This window comes from Macadamia integrifolia, chromosome 7 (assembly GCF_013358625.1).
Source record: "Macadamia integrifolia cultivar HAES 741 chromosome 7, SCU_Mint_v3, whole genome shotgun sequence".
In the NCBI taxonomy this organism is placed as follows: Eukaryota; Viridiplantae; Streptophyta; class Magnoliopsida; order Proteales; family Proteaceae; genus Macadamia; species Macadamia integrifolia.
The window spans coordinates 15,349,221-15,370,455 of NC_056563.1; the positions used below are offsets into that span (position 1 = coordinate 15,349,221).

A 21,235-nucleotide genomic window follows, 5' to 3' on the forward strand; every position below is an offset into this window, starting at 1 on the left:
TTTAACCTTTTAATATATAGATATTGGGAAAAAGATCCGGGTTGATTTGGCATAGAGAACACCTAGATAAAACTCCTGTTTTAAGGGTGATTGTAAAAAGATGTATTTGACCATAGAAAACAGAGGTTATGTCTCGACATTCCTTATGCTAGACTGACAGGTTCCTTTCACATAGATAATTTTAAAATTTTTTAACATTTCTAAATCATGATAATATTTTATCTGTCAATTTCAGAATGTAGATGTAAAATATTACTCATACATACCTAAAATAAAATCTTTAATGTTGGGACTGTTTAATAAAGAATTACATAATAAATAAAGAACCCATCAAAATCTTTGATCAAATTTTTATATAAGTCAGCTTTGTCATTTGATTATTTTTGTTCTAAGCTTCATGCACTCTTTAAGTAATGTTTATATAATTTCTTTTTATGCTTAGATAAGTCAATCTTATTATTTATTTTCTATGATCATACCAATTATACTAACTCTCTTTTTAAGTCTTACAAATTAAGTGATCATGAATTCAACTCTCCTTGGGGGTATAATTATAATTTTCTTTTTGTGAGATCATTACACTGTTCTTAGTCTTCTATGACAATGAGTTTACAATTAAATTTTCAAGGTCAATACTCAGGAGGTGTATTTGTGGAGCAACTTTTATTTTTTATTTTTTTTTAATTGGTTGAACATAACACCATATATTCTGTTTACATAAATCAATTCAAATCATTGGTTCCTTCTACTGTTCTTTATTTTATTTTAATGGAAATTATATTGAACATTTGGACAGACCCTTCTACAGATATTACTCAAAAGTTAAAAAAATACAAAAGAGGTTGAATCTGCTTTGTTTTTATTTGTTTAATTTTTAATCCTTAAGAAATCCCTATTAAGATTTTATACACGAACAGGGAGAATATAATAGGAGAGCCGTCTATATCAAAATTTGTCATCGTTGGTTTCCCTGTCACTATTTTCTTTCTTTATTGTTTGAGGGTCATAAGGATCTACCAACAGCTTCTAATGAGTTGGGGCGTCGGTTGAGATTTTAATGGATCGATATAAAGAAGGAATTTATAATTATACCCATTTTTTGTTATTTATTTATTAATATTATTATTTTTTTGGCTACTGCTACCTTTTGACAAAAGCTGGGGATGGACCACTGCAATCCAAATCTATCATTTTTCCAGTTTCCCATTTCTCAGATCTCCAATCTTTTCTTCTCCTTTACTACTACTTCCACTATCTTTCTCCTCCTAAATCAGTACTACCCAGTGCCCACCTTCCCAAAGCACTTCGCTGTTCCTTCCTTCGATCATATGCTTCTTCTTATCTGGTATGCATCCATACCCTCTTCTACTTTTTGTTTCTGTTCTTTCTAGTTTTGTCTCTGTGTAGAAAGTGTCTCAGGTTCATTTGTTAGGTGGATCTAGGCGGAAGTAGGGGCTAATTATGTGGGGAAATATATCAGTGATCTACCTATTTCAGTTTCATGAAATGGGTCTTTCCTATTTGCTATGTTGATGTAGTTGGTCTTGCAGTATTGGTTGGTCCTTTTAGGAAACCCTTCTCTGGTAATATGCATTGCCCAGATTTTGATTGTTATATCTGCATTTTGTGCTTTCCTTTCTCATCCTTTAGTGCAAAAATTTCAGATATATTAAAAATAAAAATTTAGTTTCAGAGAGATGTAATTAAGCTGCGGATTTTCATGAGTCCGATGGTAAGATGATTGGTTCTTCTTCTGTTTGCCAAAAATATCTGGAACAAATGATATGTCAATTTCTTTTTGGTTTTTTTCTGCACCCTGGGTCAGTGAAACATTAGACCTTTGAACTATGAGATTGAACAGATACTGTTACTATTTCAACCTATGTCTGAGAAATGACTGAATTATTGCTTTGACATCTTGTGTTAGAGAGAGTTAATTGCTTCCAGTTTATTACCCATTGATAACACTGATCATTCATTACATTGAATGGATGGGGTTATTGACCATTCCACTCATTGGAGTAGTTAATGGATCAAGTGATCTTAAGGAGAAAGCTTATTGTGAAAGGGTGTGAGGAAAAATAGCTCCGCTAGTAATATGGCCTGCATTGTAATGGATGTTTATTTATGGGGTGTGTGTGGCATGTTCCTGAACTGCATGTCTAAACTTAAAAGGTTGTGTTTGCCTTGACTGTTCTCATCAATTAGGTGGATAAGTTTGTCCTGCTAGTTACTGTGGTTGTTGGATACCGTCTATGGCCTCCTGGCTTTGTGGGATGAGATATTTATCAGATCCAAATAGAAAGAAGAGGTTGGTAGGAATGATGAGTGTGTGAGCAGATTTATATGGGATTAGAAGGTCAACATTTTACTGAATGGCATGAACATACCTTTGATGGAAATATAATAAATAAGTATATATATATATATATATATATATGCTTGAGAAACTACAGCAGCTTTGTTATTGAAGAAGTAGAGAGTCCATCTGTTGTGGAGATAGGATCAAATCTCAGATCTGTACACTTCCTTACATAGGTTCTTTGATATTGAATTCAGATGCAACTCAACCCTCATATATTGGGAAGCAAAATAATTGAAATGCATACTCTATTATGCTTGTATTCCTATTTCAATTTCAGTTTAGTCTGATCATTTGTTTTTTCGGTGGCTCTTAACTCTTAACTCGTAACCTTTGAAGTAAAACTGATTGACAAAAGGCTTTCTGATATCCCTTCTGACTTCTTGAATTGCTCTGATGCGTGAGTCTTGTAGTCATCCAACTCATATCAAATTTTCTTTTCTGTTTACTATGTCTCTCTAAAAAGCAACTTAATTGGCAGCCATTGCTACTTATCCCTTGACATTTATTAGGTGTTCCACTATCCCCCTTTCCCTTTGAAGGAAGACTGTCCTATGTTACTGATGGTGCCACACAACACATTCAACGATTGATAATGGGTTACCCATTGTTTATCTTGGCTTCCTAACAATTTTCTTCTTCTTATCTATGAAACTACTGGGTAAAGGGTTTTCTGAGAGACAAGGGCTAAAACCTGCTATCACCTGCTATTCTCTTCTCGTTCATGCAACTGTAACCTGACCACTTGTTATTTTGTAGACAATCTTGCATTCCTGCTACCATGATTTAATACAATTACCATACTTTTGGATCTAATGATGACAAACTCTTTTCAGACACCACTTTTCAACCTTAAGATTTTATTGCGGGCATATGAATTTCAAGGTGTTGCTATTCTATACCAGTAATGGATTATTGTCTGTGTTTTTTCAGCAATCAGTTCTTTTTTCATGGTGATCACTTTGTGTTTTATGCTTGCTCTGAAGAACATGAGTAATTGTTCATCTATTAATTGATTCAAGTTTTGATACATATGGGTGGGGAAAATATCTCTTTCTTCTGTGTTATTGCCACCCCCACCCCCCACCCCCCACCCCCCCCTCAAAAAAAATAAAAATAAAAAAAAATAACGAAGGAAAAGGGGAAAAAAAAATGCTGGTACTCGCAATGTTTTGTTGTAGTTATGCATTGTAGCCATCAAGTTAGACCTCCATTTTTCCTTATTAAAAAACTTCCTACAATTTAATGTATTTGGTGTGCTACTTCATATTTAATATTTCAATTCCTATTCCATTGGGGCGTGCTTCTACTTCTTAATCACCATGGAAATTTTTGTTTCAGGTATTTGTTAGATTATATATAGTCTCAATCGTCCTGGTGAATAATGGGTTCTGGAGACTGGTTTAAGACCATAATTAGCCGAAAGAAAGTGAAAGAGGAAAAACCCAAACAACTAAAGGTAGAAATACTTATTTCCTTTTCTTTCTTTGCCGGTGTTTACTTTTTTCTTTCTTTCCTTTTATTTTGTGTTGGGGGGGGGGGAGGACATATCGTTTGGGGAGAATTCCAATGTTCATTTAAAATCCATTCTTTTAACCTCCCTTATGTGTGTTTTTGACGGTTGGGATATATCCAATTATATTTTTTGTCTTTTCACATACTTTGCCCAATCAAATTGGGAATGTGCATGTTTTAAATGCCATTCTGTTTCCTGTTGAATCCATTTCGTATATAGGTATTTTTATATTCCCTTTCTTCCTTTTGCAACATAAATTATTGTCTTAAGTACCAACTAGATGGAGTTTGATCATCTGAAAATGGAGGCAAATCATGTTGAATTAAGCAACTGAAATATTTACTCATTTTAAAATCCTTTATAGGCTTGATTGAATGTTTCTTAGAGAGAATGCTCGTCTTTATTAAAACTGGGAGGAAATGTTCATACTTGTTAGATAAATGTCCTAGTGTATACTGGCTGGGATACTCTACAGAAGATTTGGTTTATGCGGTTGTGGAAGAATTTTAGGTCTTATCAGACTGAGGCAAGCCGAGTATGCATGGTATATAGACTTTTTGTTCATCTGCGAAACTCAAAAGACTGTTTTCAAATAATTTGGCATTTGTTGTCGATTTTGATCCGCCTGCATCTTTTTGTTCCTTGGATTTCTTCACCAAGATAAATACATTGTCTCAGCTGGTTCCTAAATGGATGTAGTAATATGATGTGTTGTTAAGTTATTCTTATGAAGCTTCTTCTCTTAACTGTCCTGACATGGTTAGGGTCAGATACAACAAACATGAAAAGTGAATGATTTTGTGTGTCTATATAACATAAATCAAAACATCTCCAATTTTCCCATATGGGCCACATATGAACGGACCAAGGCTACAAAATTGGTGGCCCCATCTTGTGACTGGTCATGCTCCTTCCTCCACCCACCACCCCCGCCCCCAAAAAAAAAGAGGAGGAACTAATCAGCAACTATCACTTGCAAACAAAACTTTTTTTTTTGTGGGGGGGGGGGGGGGAACTGACACATTACACGTTATTAGGGAGTATGGGAGCATTGGTTCTATTCAGGATAGTACTCATGTAAGCGATGGCTCGCCTCTTGAGTGCTAGTGTTAAGGATACCTTTACTTTGTTGTAAAAGACTAATATGATGGATCATTGTTTTCTTGTATTATGGCAATAGATCCCACCAAGTTCACCTCTAATTTCTTGTACTTGAGCATTACCATTTTTTATGTGATTGCTTTCTAATGTGTGCCTGCAATTTGTGGAGGTAGGGACCACCTACTAAAAAATCAAATGGGTTCAAGTGGAGACATCGCTCTCGTAAAGAGTCATCTAGTAACTTCCTCAATGGCAGTTCTGGTGGAAACCCTGTTGTACTTGGTATGCCAGTTGAGGATGTTGCAGCCACACGAATTCAAACTGCATTTCGGGCATATATGGTAGATATGACTTCAGTATGATACATTGAATATTATGATTCTCCTTTTCGATTTCTCAATTACCCCTTCTCTAATGTTCCTCTTATTTACGTACTGCATCTTTATTGACAGCCTAGTTCTAGTTACCATTTAAATATTTTTCTAGTAAGAGTTTAAAAATTAATTCAAAATAACAAACTTATCAGGCTGAAAGTTATGTGATTGACGTAAAGAAAAGACATTTAAACAAACTCAATGTGGTGGAAATGAGGATGATGCGATGGATGAGTGGTAAAACTAGAAAAGATAAAATAAAGAATGAAAAAAATTAGAGCAAATGGGAGTTGCTCTTATTCAGGATAAGTTACGAGAGACTCGCCTAAGGTGGCATGGACAGGTCCAACAAAGGCCTTTGAATGCACCAATATGGAAAAGTGATTTATTGCAAATCGAAGGAGCTAAAATAGCTAGAGGCAGGCATAAAATGACCATAGAAGAAGTGGTGTGGAAGGACATCTATAGCTTAAGATTGGAATCTTGTATGACTTTGAATAGTCCTGATTGGAGAAATAGGATCCATGTAGCTGAACCCATTTAGTTGGATAACGCTGAGTTGAGTTGAGTTGATTTGAGTTGAACTTATCTGGATGAACTTCCTATTTCATGCCAATTAGTTACAGCCCAAACAAGGGGTCAAAATAGACAAACGAAAATAGGTGATCGATATGTTTCCAAGTATTGTACTGAACTTGTTAAAAAACCAATAGGAAATAATATAAATGTAATCTAAGTTCTTTGTTGGATTAAACTCTTTGAAAACAAAAGGGAAAAGTCAATCCTGGTTGGTCTGACTATAAAAGCTGAAGCTTTTGACCTGTGTGTATAATGAATAAAGGGTCAGTGTATTCCAGTCCAAACCATGAAAACACATTGATAAACATCTAGTGTTCCTGTACCTAAGCTGAGTATTTATGGATTTATATCAAGCCTACCTCTCATAAATCTAACTCGTTTTGAAGTTTCCAAGGACATGTATTATCTAGTCTTTTGAATTGAAATTTGGGATAGAAGTCTTTTGAACACTAGTTTTTCCTTGAAGGAGTATGTTTTGTTGCTTGACTGGTAAATCATACTCCATAGGTAAGCCGGATTGAAGCTTGATGCACAATTATCTGAAACAATTGTCTGGCACATCAAATGAGATGGATTCATTGTGTTCATTGCACAATTTTTTGTTCGAACTAGAAATGTTCTCAACCATCTTTTCATTGTAGAGATAAGTAAGTGAAATGTAGGCTTTCTTCTTTCTATCTCTCTTTTTTTGGGGGGAGTGGGTGATAAATAGTTATGAAGAGAAGGTATAACACATGATCTTCAATAGTCCATCACCTTAGATCTTGTCTATTGGTCATTTGGTCACAAATATCCTCCTAGACAATCAAGTGTTTGTGTTAAATAATATATTCTGCCTAGTAAATTCTTGAGAGATCTGAAGATTGGAGATAAATGCCACAAGAAATCTTATGAATTTAGTGATCCATAATGCTAGTGATGCCAGGTTGAGTAACATTGAAATGAAGGAAGCACATTTAGTTGCACTTTTATTGATTATTATGGCAATCAGCGTTATTATTATAGTTTTCACCAGAAGATGAATTCTTTTGTTCTGTTCCATTTCCTTGGTGCAGTGAGATGATGTATCCCTTGGTTCACTTTTTTACTAATTTGAAGGGGCCTCCTATATGATAAATGTAAAATATTCTATCATAAAGTTTTTGAACTCTGTAGCTCTTATACAAGGCATAGTGTGAAAGCATTGGATGTGGATGCATAGAAGTGTGTCAAACTAAATTTAGGTTGATAGGGTTTTTCAATGATATTTTTTTTTGGGTGAATTAGAAATTCATTACCAAGGAGGAAGAAAAAGGGGGGGGGGGGAATGCACAACCCCTAAGGGAAAGGAAAAGAAACCAAATAAAAAAAGATGCTACAACACAGAAGGGGAGGTGGGAGGGGATGGGGGAGGCTGAAGGGGGTTGGGGAGACCCCAAGAGGAGACAATGTGAATATTCCTAAGGGTACTGGTGACCAAGGTTGGCAGTATCAGAGCGAGCTTGGAGGAGACCTCAAAATAAATGGCATTCAAAATCTTTCCGAAAGACTTGGAGTTGGATGTCCATCTACGGAGATTTCACTCCATCCAGATTTGACTAATGGCAGCTCCAAAGGCAAGCTTTCCAACGATGTTGCAGATGGTTTTACCTGCAAAGGTCATGTCAATCCATATCCATTCGCGAGAGAGTGGGAGGGGAGATTTTCTGGAAGGCCAGCAGAGGGCAGGGGCTTTTTTCCAGACAATAGAGGAGAAGGGGCATTCAAAGAAGAGGTGGTTGGTATTTTCTGAGCCATTCCAACAACGGCAGCAAGAGGGGGACACATGGATATGGCGGTGGATAAGGAAAGCTGAAATTTGGAAGGACATAGGTTTTTCAATGATATTAGTTGACCTATAAAAGGTAAAACTGAAATTTGTTGAGTTCTCTAGATATAGGAGAAAATTCAGGTATTTTGAATTAACTAGAGTAGCACAAGGCTCGTATACGTGTGCGAAAACTTATGTTATGGTTCTAGTTGGATCAAATCGATCTCAAGAAAGAGGTCATAGGTAATTAGGCATCTCTGTTCAAAGATCATGAAATTTAGATTGAAAGTATAGAATCTTATGTACTACTAGATTGAAATAAGGCTTCAAACTATGTAAGGATTTCTTCTCTCTTTCAGTTGTTTGGATTACTTCTTTTCGGGTTTAGAGGAGCTAGATTTGATGGTAGGGAATTGGTTGTACATATAGAAACTAAGCTTTGGATGCCCACAATTTTTTTATTTTCTCAATTTCATGTATTACAAAGTGATAAGGCTCGTAATGCAGAAGGATTAGTTCTTTACAATTTGCAAGTTTAGAGAAGATAAGAGGGTGGCCATTTTGTGCAAAAAGGCATGAGGTTAGGATTAACTCCAAACACACCTTCCTTAGGACCCCGCATAGGTGGTACCAGCACTGGATGATGGTTAATAATTTTTTTTTATAATATTAACTAGGCTGGACATATATCATCCAAGCTTAGGGGATCTTGTCTAGAGTTTCTTGGTTTTCTCAATTTCACGAAGATGGAGTATATGGTGTGTAACTTTAGTCACACAAGGACAGATAACAAAGTGGTGAAACTCGAGGAGAGAAATAACACAAAGTTACTATTTTATATGTTTGGGGTCAACCATAAACAAGGAAGGTGATATAAAAGATGATTCTTCTCAAAAAAATAAAGTAGGATGGATGAAGTGGAAAAGTGCATCTGAAGTGGTGTGATCAACACATTCCTCTAAAGCTTAAAGGAAAATTGTACAATACTATCATAAGATCGGCTATGATGTATGGGGCAGAATATTGGGCAATCAAGAAGCTGAGTGTAGCAGAGATGATGTTGAGATGGATGTGCAACAAAACTAGGAGAGATAGAGAAAGGAATGATTGGGTTAGAGTTGATTTGGGAGTTCCCCGATTCTAGACAAGCTCCGAAAATGTCATTAAAGGTGGTATGACTGTGTTCAATGGATGCCCTAGTAAGGAGGAGTGATCAAATCCAAATGGAAAGAGCTAAAAGAGCTAGGGGCAGGTCTAAACTGACTGTTTAGGATATTGTAAGGAAAGACTTGTAAAGGTTAGGTCTTGACAGAGTTGTTTAGAGGGAAAAGATCTATGTAGCCGACTGCTTTTAGGTGGGATGTTGCCATGGTTTTGCTTTTTTTCTTTCGTTCTTTTTCTTTTTCTTTTTCTTTTTCTTTTTCTTTTTCTTTTTCTTTTTCTTTTATTTTACCTTATTGCATATCCATGTAGCCAACCCCATTTTGTTGGGAGAAGGAGTTGTTGATGATGGATTGGACTTATGGATAAGCAAAAGGATCTAAATGAATGGAAAATAAATGTAAACATAAAAGCTAGTGGAAAGGGTAGACAATGGTGAACTTAAATTGTCTCACCAGATTTCTTCCTAACTAGGAGGTCCGATAGATTTTTAGATAATTAATTGACTTTAAGGTTATACCAGGGGAGAGCCTAACCACACAACATAGATTAGTGGTAATGGATATATGCCTCACTACACAGAATCATAACAAAGGCAAGTTCATTTTCGTTAAATAAGGTGGTAAAGCTTAAAAGAAGATGTTTTGAAATAATTTACTGATAAAATGGTCAAACAAGGAAAGTGGGACTTGAGGAAGACACTAATATGATGTGGGGCTAGATGACTAATTGTATTAAGAAGATTGCTAAAGATGTCCTAGGCGAATCAAAAGGAAAACGCCATTCCTCCAGGAAGACTTGGTGGTGGGATAGAAGGAAAGAATATTTCTACAGCCTACTAAATGAAGACACTTAGAGTAATAGTGTCCGGAAAGACTGCATTACCCATTAAGACACCACATGTCCTAGATATATACGTGAAATTAGGGTGTTTGAAGTAAAAAAAGCTTTAACGGATAAAAGTAAGCAAGACACAAGGCTCAAATGAGGTCCCAAAAGAATTGTGGAAGAACTTGATTTATCTTTGGCTAACCAAGTTGTTTAATAAGATTAGGAGCACAGGAATAATGCCAGATGAATCAAGGAGAAGCATTGTTGTTACGATTTACAAAATAAGGGTTATATTAAGAGTCGTAATAACTTTAGAGGCATAAAACTAATGATTCATATTATGGAATTATGGGAGAGGGTAGTTGAAACCCACATGAGACAATTAACTACTATTACAGAGAACCAATTTGGTTTTATGCCAAGAAGATCCATGACAAAAGCTATTTACTTCGGAGACTCATGGAAAGATTTAGAAATCGCAAGAAGGATCTTTATATGATCTTTATTAACCTAGAAAATCTTATGAGAAAGTCGCTCGAGAGTTAATTTGGCAAGTACTGGAGAAGAGAAATGTTTCAAGTAAATATGTGGACATAATTAAATATATGTTTAATAGTTGTCAAGGCGACAAGGTGACCCAAGGTAGTGGAAGGGTTGTTGCTTAAGCGCTTAGGTGACCCAAGTTTTATTTTTTATTTCCCCTCTTTTCTAGCATTATTTAGTATGCTACAATATATACCCCATATCATAAAAAATCAACATTAAGCCATATCAAGTCATCAAAAATAAATCTAGAGCTAGAAGACAACAGAACTAAAGAAACAAGCTATTGGAAGTTTGAAACAATTAAAGAAAACATTTAGTTTATACTGTTTTTGGAAATTGGTTTGTACTGTTCTTGGAAAATATGATCTTATCTATAAGTAATTAATTTCTCTAAATTTTCTTGTCCTCTAATTAGTTTGGCTGGTCAAGTGCTATTATTTTTATGAGACTTTTTGTATTAGGTAGAGCACAAAACCAGCTTTCCAACAAATCCAAGATTTCTTAAATATGATTTATATTGAAGGCGTTAAGTTCCCAACCTTATTTGGTGTGCACGAACGCTGTTTAAAATCACCTTGAATGGCAGTAAATTTTTAGGCATCAAAACAAAAGATTATTTTGCTACTGTTTTGGTTTTTTAGTGATGTTTTATTATAAGAAAATTTATAAAAATTTTAGATTTTAGAAACCCCCTGCAACAAAAAGTTCAGTTTTTGTTTTTGAATTGAGGGTTGACTTTTTACTCATTTAGATTTTTTTTTAAAACTATTTTTATTGGATGCAAATAGGGGATATTTGCTTATTTATGAATAATATCTTTCTCGGGCCTCGCTCGTATTCTGTTGTCTAGTACATCCCTTTATCCATCTCAGCATAAGGGTCATTGTTCTGCATCGGTCATTTATCTGGTGGGGCCATCACCATCCCTTTATCCCCCACCTCGTGGGCACTTGCCAAGGATATATCATTTACCCAATGACCATCCCTTTGTCCAAGTAAATGGTATTTACTTAAATTATATTTGGCATAAATAAGTGCCAAATTTGGTATGATACCATTTCAAGCCCAAACAAGCGCTTTGCACTTTAGCGACAATCACCTAGACCCCATCAAAACTGCCTGGATTCCAAGGCGACGCCATGACAACTATAATATGTTGTAAGGCTCGATCACATAGGACCTAATGCCAGGCATGATCTGAAAAGTCTGGGCTGAAATAGGGTAAAATTCACATACTCACAACCAAGGCTCAAATGAGCCTCAAACTTGGACTGAATGTGGTTAAGGACACCCTCAAATAGTCCTCCAAATATGGCTAGACACCACCAAATAGTTAGGAAACCATTTGTTTTTTAGAGCGGGATAGGAATTAGTGTTTCATGGGCTGAATGGGAGAAATCTTGCGGCTCCTTCGGCAGGCCTCCAAAGGCCTTGATATTCTGGTTGAGTGACTCTTTTAGGGTCCTTGAAACCCTCAGAAGAGCTCTGGGATTGGATCTCTAGTTTGGGAGATCTGGTCAAAGTTTATCTAGCCAAAACATTAACTCTGCTCTGTGGATCTGAGTGATCTTGCCAAATCTCATAACTCAAGTTACTGATGGTCTTCAAGGCTTCAGTCTGATTGCAGTTTGACTCTCAAACACTCACTCACAATGATCAGTCAAGAAAAGAAGGGAAGAGAGATCGTGTGATAGAAAGGGGGGATAGGGGATAGCTATCTCAGCCTAGGTCTTTCATCCTCAACTCTCTTAGTTGATGAAAAAAACCTCTCAGTTCCAAGGAGTAAGCATTACCACAAATAAACTTCTTTAATCAATATCTGTCTTTGTGTTACAGCAATGGCTCTTTATGTAGTAGAGGTTAGGGACTTAATAAATGCTAAGAAACTAAAAAAGGAAACAAACTAAAATTAGAAACCTATTGACTTAAAACACAACTTCCTAACAATAATAACTTTCTCACTAAGGAAGAAATAAAATAGAAACTTAGAATCTTCTTGTGACAACTACCTAGATCTAATTACTTGTCCAAAAAAAAAATAATCAAACTAAGGAAACAAATGAGGTCTTCTAGAAGCTGTCATCGTGGCTTTCTGTCCGAGACAAAACAGAAAATAGAAACTTAACTAAACTAAACTAAATAGGAGAATATGCACCAAAATTACGGTTCATCATGAACAGAAATTCGTGAACAGTATTTTCTGACTTTTGTTTTTGTCCTCTTCTTCAAGCTTTGATTTGCAAAATAATATGTATGATGGTGTGGTGACTAATGTAAGAACTATGAGGTGTCAAGTTAGTGAATTCCCAATTACATTTGGGTTTCATCAAGGATCAGCTTAAGCCTTTATTTGTTTGTGCTTATCATGCATGGATGATTTAACCACAAAATTCAAGATGAGGTTCCTTAATGTATGTTTTTTGCTGATGATATTGTTTTGGTGGATGAAACAAAAGAAGGGGTTACGTCAAGTTGGGATTATAGAGATCATCCTTGGAATCAAATGGTTTTAAGATTAATAGAACGAAGATGGAGTATATGGTGTGTAACATCAGCTCCAGTAGGATAGATAATGAGGTGGTGAAAATTGATGAGAGAGATTCCGCAAAGTGATTATTTTAGGTGTCTGGGCTAAATCATAAATAAATACGGTGGTATAAAGGATGATGTTTTATGGAGAATTAAAATATTATGGATGAAGTGGAGAGATGCATCAGGAGTATTATGTGATCTACGTATTCCTTTAAATCTTAAAGGAAAATTTTATAGGATAGTCATACGAGCAACTATAATGTATGCTGCGGACTGTGGAGTGTTATGCAGTTAAGAAGCATCGTAGAAATGAACTCTATGTAGCGGAGATGAGGATGTTGAGATAAATGAGTGGCAAAACTAGTAAGGATAAAGTAAGGAATGATCATATTAGAGTTGATTTGGGAGTAGCTCCAATACATGATAAGCTATGAGAAATTAGTTTGAGATGGCATGATCATGTTCAACGAAGGCCTTTTGATGCTTTAGTTGAATGAGTGATTTGATTCAGATAGAAGGAACTAAAAGAGCCAATGGTAGACCTAAAATAATCTTAGGAGGAGTGTTGAGGAAAGACATACACAGCTTAGGCCTTGTATCAAATATGACCTCTAATAGAGCTAATTAGAGGGCAAGGATCCATGTAGCCGACTTATTTAGTTAGGATAAGGCTAAGTTGTTGTTTTCGTTTGAAAAGTTTCAGGCATTGTTTGACAACGTTTCGTTTTTTCCGTTTGTGCGTTTTCTTGTTCCTAGAAACAGAGAAACAACCTAAAAAATGTTTAATAAAGTTGTTCCGTTTCACCCGTTTCTAGAAACATAAATTAAAATTTATGCCTATTTACAATTCTAAAAACGACTTTGACGAAACAAGTCTGTCTTGTTTTGTGGTTTCTAGAAATGAATTTGAGAGAAAAAAAAGGCTGTTGTGCCTAATAAATCTCTCAACTATTTAAACCTAAAAAGAGGCAACCAAACCCTCTCTCCCTTTTGGGCATCCAATGATATTATTGGGTTTTTTAGTGGCATTATGTCTGCAAAAAATGTTTTGAGAAACAGGTTTATCAAACACAAAAAAATCCGTTTTTGTTTTCGGAAATGTGAAAAGTTGTTTTTTCTGTTTCTAGAAGAAACAGCAGAAACGTTATCAAACGATGCCTTAGTTTCAAAAGGATTACTGTAGCAAGGTTTAAAGTATTGGTATCTCGTATAGTATTGGTCGGGTGATTCTGAGAGATGTATCGTATTGGAGATACGGAAGATACTCTAAATATAAACACATAAATGGTCAAGATACGCAAGGAAATACACTTTTTGAGAAAAAAACATATAAATAAACAATATATAACATGTGTCATATATAAACACATATAAACACTTAAATGGAGAATACCGTATAATGAGATAAGTGCAATCAATTTAAATTGTTATAAAGGATGAGATTTCTTACTTGTAGTAATAGTCTGATGCCGTGAAGAGTGTCGGGGTGGTTCAAACTCGTAGTTGGAAGGGTCCTCAGGAATAGGAGTGACTAAGATGATGTTGTGCACCATCCGGACATAGGGACAATATTGACCCAGTCGAAATAGTTATGGTTATTTTTTTCAAAAATAAAATAAAATAAAATAAAAATAAATAATGCAAGAAAATTTGACAAAATCTCCTGTGTATTTGTTCTCGATTTAGAATCGAGAAAAAACGCACATGGGGGATATGGTGGGATACAATACCCTTTCAAAAAAAAGAGATACTTATCTCGCCATATCGTATCGATACCCACCGATACCGATGTGTATTGACCAATACGATACGGTACAGTGGGATACTTTAAACCTTGGCTATACGGCTTTTCCATATGCTATAGGGACACCATAGTGTTTTCCCTTTCTATGTTCACCAGATATTTAAAAAAATTGTGCGTGTAGAAAACACATATTTGGAGCATTTATACCCTTAACTTTCAGTTTTTCCAATTCTACATCAATTGATATAATGATCTGCCTTGTGGGTGTTCATAAGGGGCAGAAACATTTTGGATATCTCTAGGTAATACCCCCCTCCCCACCCTCTTTTGGATACTTAAATTTCTCTGGTGATTGTTGTGGCTCACTTTGTTAGCATCTTACAGTTCCTTTGAGTAATGGAACTTCATTACTACTTTTTATATTATTAGTTTAAGTAGAATTTTTATTGTGAAGTGATTATATAAAAAAATTCTATTTTGTTAATGGCAGGCAAGGAAAACTTTACGTCGTTTGAAAGGAACTGTAAGGTTACAAGCATTGACCCAAGGCTATCCTACAAAGAAACAAGCATCAACTACTTTGAACTATCTCCATTCTTGGAATAGGATACAGACCCAGATTAAAGCCCGTAGAATCTCCATGGTAACTGAAGGCCGAATTAACCAAAAGAAACTAGAGAATCAGTTAAAACTGGAGGCGAAGCTTCATGAGATAGAGGTAATACTGAACTGTTCAATCGTGTGCAGCACCTCACATGGTCTAATTTATTGATATAATTGTGCTGACAATACTCAGTTTGTGGTAATGGAATGTTGCAAAATTCTTGCTAGAGCAATTCTGTGTTCGAGTTATTTGCATATGTTCCAAAATTTTAAAATGCATCTGAATTGTGCAATTTCCGAGGTTGAGGAAAAACTCATATTTTTTATCATATCCAATATTATTTTGTATTTTTCCCTATTTTTCATCTTGTGAATATTTTAATTTAAAAATCATTAAATTAATATGTATTTCAACATTTAGAAATCACTAGTTTATATACATAATATGCTAAACCCATATACATTTATCCCTATTGTATATATAATCTGAATTTCCACTGTACATTTCAATAATCTTACTGAATTATGGCTGAGGCATGCCTAGCCACTGTTTATTTCTGTCCCAAATTTACTAGCTATGATCATTACCAAGATGGATTGAGCAATCCACAAAATTGTGCTAGTGGTGAGAGTTGGCTAGAAAACCAAATCTCAATTGAATGAGGACACTTAAAGAAATGGATGTATAAGCTCGGAGAAGAAGAGCATCTGTTATTTTCTGTATGGGATAAAGGTCAGTTGAGTCCCCTTTTTTTAACTACCTAAGTATATACAATTCCTCAAACCTTCAGTTTTCATCCTAGCACTAAATACTGATAAAAAAGATAAAACATCAACATGTTCTGGACCTACGATGCATCCCATGTGATAAATAAGACAGCCTACAAAGCGTAAAGTGCTGAATGGTCTAGACCAAAACAGAAACAGCTACAACTGCTGATACTAATTGTAAACTAAAGCTATATTTAAGGTTCTTGGATCCAAATCCAAATTATTTGATGCAAATAAATTAGCTTATTTCTGCAAAAGATGAGAAGCAACAAGAGTGAAGCTAAAAATCTCTTCCTTTATTATATAATCTATTTTCAGTAGTCAAGAATAATCCATTCTAATCCTCTCATATTTCGTGTAACCTAAAGCGTAAAATATAAACCACCTACAAAATAAGATAGAACTCTCTATCGATAAACCCTTCCTAAATGTAGTCTAAAATAGTACAGATGAAACTTTTATTTTTTATTTTTATTTTTATTTTTATTTTTTGTTTTTGTTTTTTGGGACAAAGAACAACCATACACCTGTTTGGAAAATCTTCCAGAGGGGAAGGGTACAGAGGTTGGAAAAAAAAAGGGGGGGTTTGTGGGAATACACTATTATAAAGATGTTTACCCTTATTCCTAAATTAATTTAGGCTTGAGAAACCCCAACAAATTGGCTTTTATTTATTTATCATTACTTTTTTAAGAGGGGGGGGGGGGGGGGTATGGCTTCTGGACAAGTTATTTTCACTTCCCTTGATCTTCATTTTGCAATTGAAGTTTGTAAAGTAGCAAACTGGACTGCAGTCCGTCCAAGAGATATGTTTAACCAAAGTATAGTTAAATATTGCAAGCTTCTAGAGTCGTTTTGTTTTTGGTCTTGATGTGAGCACTGAGGAAGCAAAAGAATTTTATGACTTTATTTTGCCTATGACAGGAAAGTGAATTTAATAGTATTCCGATGGAACATTTCTCACTAACTCAGTTGTTGGGTTATTGTTAACTAAATCTCCAAAGCTCCTCTTTTACCCTTCTCTCTCCCCCCCCCCAACCCCAAAAGATAAGAAAAAATCCCTAGCATCTCAGATGCAAAAGGTCATTGTCAGACCTCTTCACTGACATTATGAATGGGTGACAGGTGGAGTGGTCAGGCAGCTCTGACACCATGGAGGAAATTCTTGCCAGGATATATCAGAGAGAAGAAGCTGCAGTTAAGCGTGAGAGAGCCATGGCATATGCATTCTCTCATCAGGTATGCCCCTCGCATGTGGTAATTCACCCTTCTCCTGTAATGACGGCAACTTGCATCTTATATTGAATGTCAATATGGGGATCCTGTGACTTGCAGTGGAGGGCCAACTCTAATCTGAACCTGGGACAGTTTGCTTGTGAACTTGGCAAAGCTAACTGGGGTTGGAGCTGGAAGGAGCGTTGGATTGCAGCTCGCCCATGGGAGAGCAGAGTTTCCATCAGCCCAAGTCCCAAGAAGGCCCGGAGTAAGAAGACAGGCAAGCTTGGTAACAGTACAAGCCTGCCAGCAACAAAAATCTCTGTTTCAGTCAAACCTACTTTGTCTAATGGGAAGGGATCCATAAAGCCAAGGAGATTGTCTTACCCAAATGCTCAAAAACCTGCTGAAGATGCTAAGTTATCAAGCATGTCTGGTTCTGAAACTGAAGAAATAAACCCCAACCAAGAGCAGCCAGTATCTCACTGAAGAACAGAGATGGAGTAGAAGAAGAGTTGTTTCTTTGATCCTGCTTCTTTCTAATTGGAGATATGAGTGATTAAAAAAAAAAACAAAAATTTGATTGTTTATTTCTTATCATTTATTTATTTTTTGGGTGATGTGTAGTAATATGGTTTGCTGTGCAGTGTGCAGAATAAACAAAGTTATAAGCCCATTTGTGGGGCTAAGCTTGAGCATCTTACATTCACATTGTATATAGAAATAGCAAATTATTTATGGTTTTGGAATTGGTACTCTCTTAAGCTTCTGTCATGCTAAGATGCCATTATAGTGTTCCAATGATGTGAGGAAATAGAGAATAAATTAAAGAACAATCACATTAGTTTATGGTGTCACATGGGTGACCATGACCATGGGCACATGATCTGAGAGGCCCCAAAAGCCTGTGGTAAACTACTACTGGCAATGGGACCACGCCCAACACAGGTGAGTCCAATAGGCCTCTTCACCAAACCCCATAGCCCATGCTTGAGCCCAAGTTGGCATACATTATTGTTAGTCATAGTTTTTTTTTTTTTTTTTTCTTCAGAGGAAAAGAAGAAAAGAAGTTAGTTTCAACTTTACATTACCTTTCTAATATTTTCATGGGCGAAAGATCCCTGCTGGTTTGGTGTTGAATGGCATTTGTATGGGTCAATGAGAGCACATGCGGCAGCATCTTCGGCACATATAAGGATAGGGCAGGGGGTTATTTTGTGCCTGTTGTGTTTAGGCATTTTCTATGTCAGACTAGCAGGGTTATTTTTCTCTATTTTCATTTATCTTTACAAAAAATAGATTTAAGTAAATAAAGAAAGATTCAAAAATGTTTAATCATAGAATTCATTTCAAGTGGATAGATGGGGACATGAAGTTCTATGATGAGGTCAAACTGTTAAAGTAGAGCAAGTAAAATATTTTATTTTTAAGGAAAAGAATGCTCTCTGGTCGTGCGGCTCTTATGCCAATGTAAGGGGCCAGTGAAGGAATACATATAGGCATCAACAAGGGGTGGATTTTTAGATTTAACAAAAATGAGGATCTCATTTTTCCATTCTTTTTGTCTGGATGCAATGGCCACACCACACGACCAAGGAGATCTTTATTATATTTGGGGTTTGATTTTTGGGATCTTAAACGATATATTAGTTGGTGAGAGAGGGATAGGCACACTTCCTGTGTGTGGTAAGTTAGTTGGCAGCGCCAGTGAGATCCAGGATAAGGCATCAAACAAAAGGAGCAAGGGAGTCATTTGAAGATGGGGAAGAAAAAGAGAAGACACAATAGACATTATCTTATGGTATATTGGTGGTGTGTCTAGTCTTTTTCCTTATTTTAAAATGTTTCTACGTAATTAAAGTATGCTAACGGTAGGGAAAGTTTTTCTCTTGGATGGTTGAGAATGAGATGATTATACTTTTATTTGTTGGTAAAGTTGGAAACAAAAGAAAAGAAAAGAAAATTTAATTTTTTTTTTCTTAAAAAATGGAAAAAATAGACATTTAAGTCATCATTAAAATCATTCTGACTATTTTGAAATACTATGTTTTCTTTTTCTTTTCTTGGCTTTCAAATATAGTAGCCTCTTAAAGACTAGCATTAAACAGTGCATCAGTGTAAGGACTATGGGCTCAGATCTTTGAGCCCAATTCATTATGCATTTCGCTCTCTTCCCTTTCCCTAAGGTAAATGATGTGGATGACAAAAGTAAGAGACATGGTGAAAAAGAAAAAATCCTTTCTTAGTAATAAAATCTCTTCCTAAAACCCTCCGTTAACATAGGGGAGAGGTTTTGTGCACGGTTCACGCATAATGTACAATCATGCACACAATCATCAGATGAAGATGAAGTGGTGCACTATAGACCCTTTTTATTTTCTCTAACTAGGAACCCCTTGAACCTGTTCGATTTTACGGTTTAGGCCCAATGATAAACCTTAGTTACACACAGCCACACCTAGCCCGTGTAACAAATCATACGTGAAGAGGCTCAAACTGAAGACGTCTGTTTACACCCGGAGTGTGTGCACCGTAGACCCTCATCCCCTAATCCAATAGTTGTGTGCATGACCTTTGTTTGTATGAGCGTTTGTAAGGTTGAGGCACCCACCACAACCACAACATTTGGATCTTGTTTCCTTTAGTCCTCCTATAGGCCTCAATTTAGTATATGAGCGTTAGATTGGGCTAGCTAAATATGACATAGATTAAAGAGTTTAAGCAACTTGGGCAAGTACCACCTCCCCTTTGTTTTGATGAAAAACCAAATCCTAAAGCCTTTAAGCATTTTGGGCATTGGCATGGTGGAAACATCTACTGTGATTCGTTTAGTCTCACAAAAAGAAGAGATATGATATGCGAAGAATTGTAGAAACGCAACCCTAAAACGATGCAGAAGATAATAGAAAAACAAGAACAAACAATGCACACAAGTTTACAAGATTCGGCAAGATCGCTTACGTCCTCGGTGAGATGCGATTCTGCTTCACTATCAATGTAGAATAGGGTTATAGCACTCGTCTTCACACCTCTCAATATTGTTTGCATTAAAGAATAGGGACCGCCGTCCTGCCTGTCGAGGTGCTGCACCAGTACTCCTTTGATTAAACTGTGACGAAATACAAGACATCATACACCAACAAAGAATATGAATACTTTGATTATTGATGCCAACCAAGAGTGTTGCAGGTGGGGTTGCAGTTAGGTTTGTAGTGCTTCATTAGGGCTCTTTGAGAATTAATGCATCCAACATTTAAAGACACAGGGAGATGAGAGGGAAAGGTCAGAGCATTTTAGGAGTTTTATTGTGAGGGCAACTCTATTAATATAACCCTAAGAAGGTAGTCGAGTTGGCAAGGGACCTTTGCCTCAAGAAGCAGGTGGTTTTGGGTTCGATTCCTCTTACCTTCTTAGGGCCACTCACACGAGGTGCTTAGGGCTCTTTAGTGCTTTTGATGAAAGTTGAATGTTTCTCATTCAACTCTGGTATGACCCGATCTATGTGGTTGTCGGGTCAGTATGGGCCCGCAAGACTAGTCAGGCCAAAAATAGAAAAAAAAAAGAACTTTGTCAATACGAAATTATGTACATACGGATATGAAACTCATGTCACATTTAGATTACGAACACTGGAAAATGTTCTATAAGAAATGTTCACTAAGCAGATGTGGTGCGGAGTATTAAAAATGCCCTGACTTTTTTTTTTTGTTAACCAAGGTGTCTGGGCCAGCTTACGCGCACCTTGACTATTACTCGGGGAGACTAGCGCAACAACCCACTGCCACGGTCTCCACTTAAATTGTAGATGCATAGATGGGGATTCGAACCTGAGACCGTGCGCCTATCCACACAATCTCCAATTCGCCCTAACTATCTAAGCAACCCACAGATGGGTAAATGCCCTGACCTCATTATTACGTCTTTCTCTATTTTTAGAATGATTATGCCATCCTCATTCCCAAAATAGGTGGTGTGCAATCCCTTGTCCAATAAATAATATTGAAAAAGACAGTGGAATCTTTAAAATGCAATGTAGACCATACACCAGTGCATGGGTCAATAGGAGCACTAGTAGAAGCATCAACACTGGCATAATTTCCATCTTTCATGA

General features: G+C 36.2%; 1 protein-coding gene across 4 annotated transcripts; it reads left to right on the top strand.

Moving 5' to 3' along the window:
- The first annotated feature begins 1,084 nt into the window (after positions 1-1,084).
- LOC122085013 (protein IQ-DOMAIN 9-like) lies at positions 1,085-17,898 on the top strand. Of its 4 annotated transcripts, none has more exons than XM_042653437.1 (6): positions 1,112-1,345; positions 3,704-3,821; positions 5,153-5,320; positions 15,026-15,253; positions 17,035-17,148; positions 17,245-17,898. In XM_042653437.1, the coding sequence occupies exons 2-6, from the start codon at positions 3,747-3,749 to the stop codon at positions 17,611-17,613; spliced, it is 954 nt and encodes a 317-aa protein (XP_042509371.1). In that variant the 5' UTR covers positions 1,112-1,345; positions 3,704-3,746; the 3' UTR covers positions 17,614-17,898. The 4 variants fall into 4 exon arrangements, with proteins under 4 accessions (XP_042509373.1, XP_042509371.1, XP_042509372.1 ...); XM_042653438.1 differs by lacking the exon at positions 1,112-1,345 and adding an exon at positions 1,435-1,583; XM_042653439.1 differs by lacking the exon at positions 5,153-5,320 and having other exon boundaries at positions 1,085-1,345.
- The last annotated feature ends 3,337 nt before the right edge of the window (positions 17,899-21,235 follow it).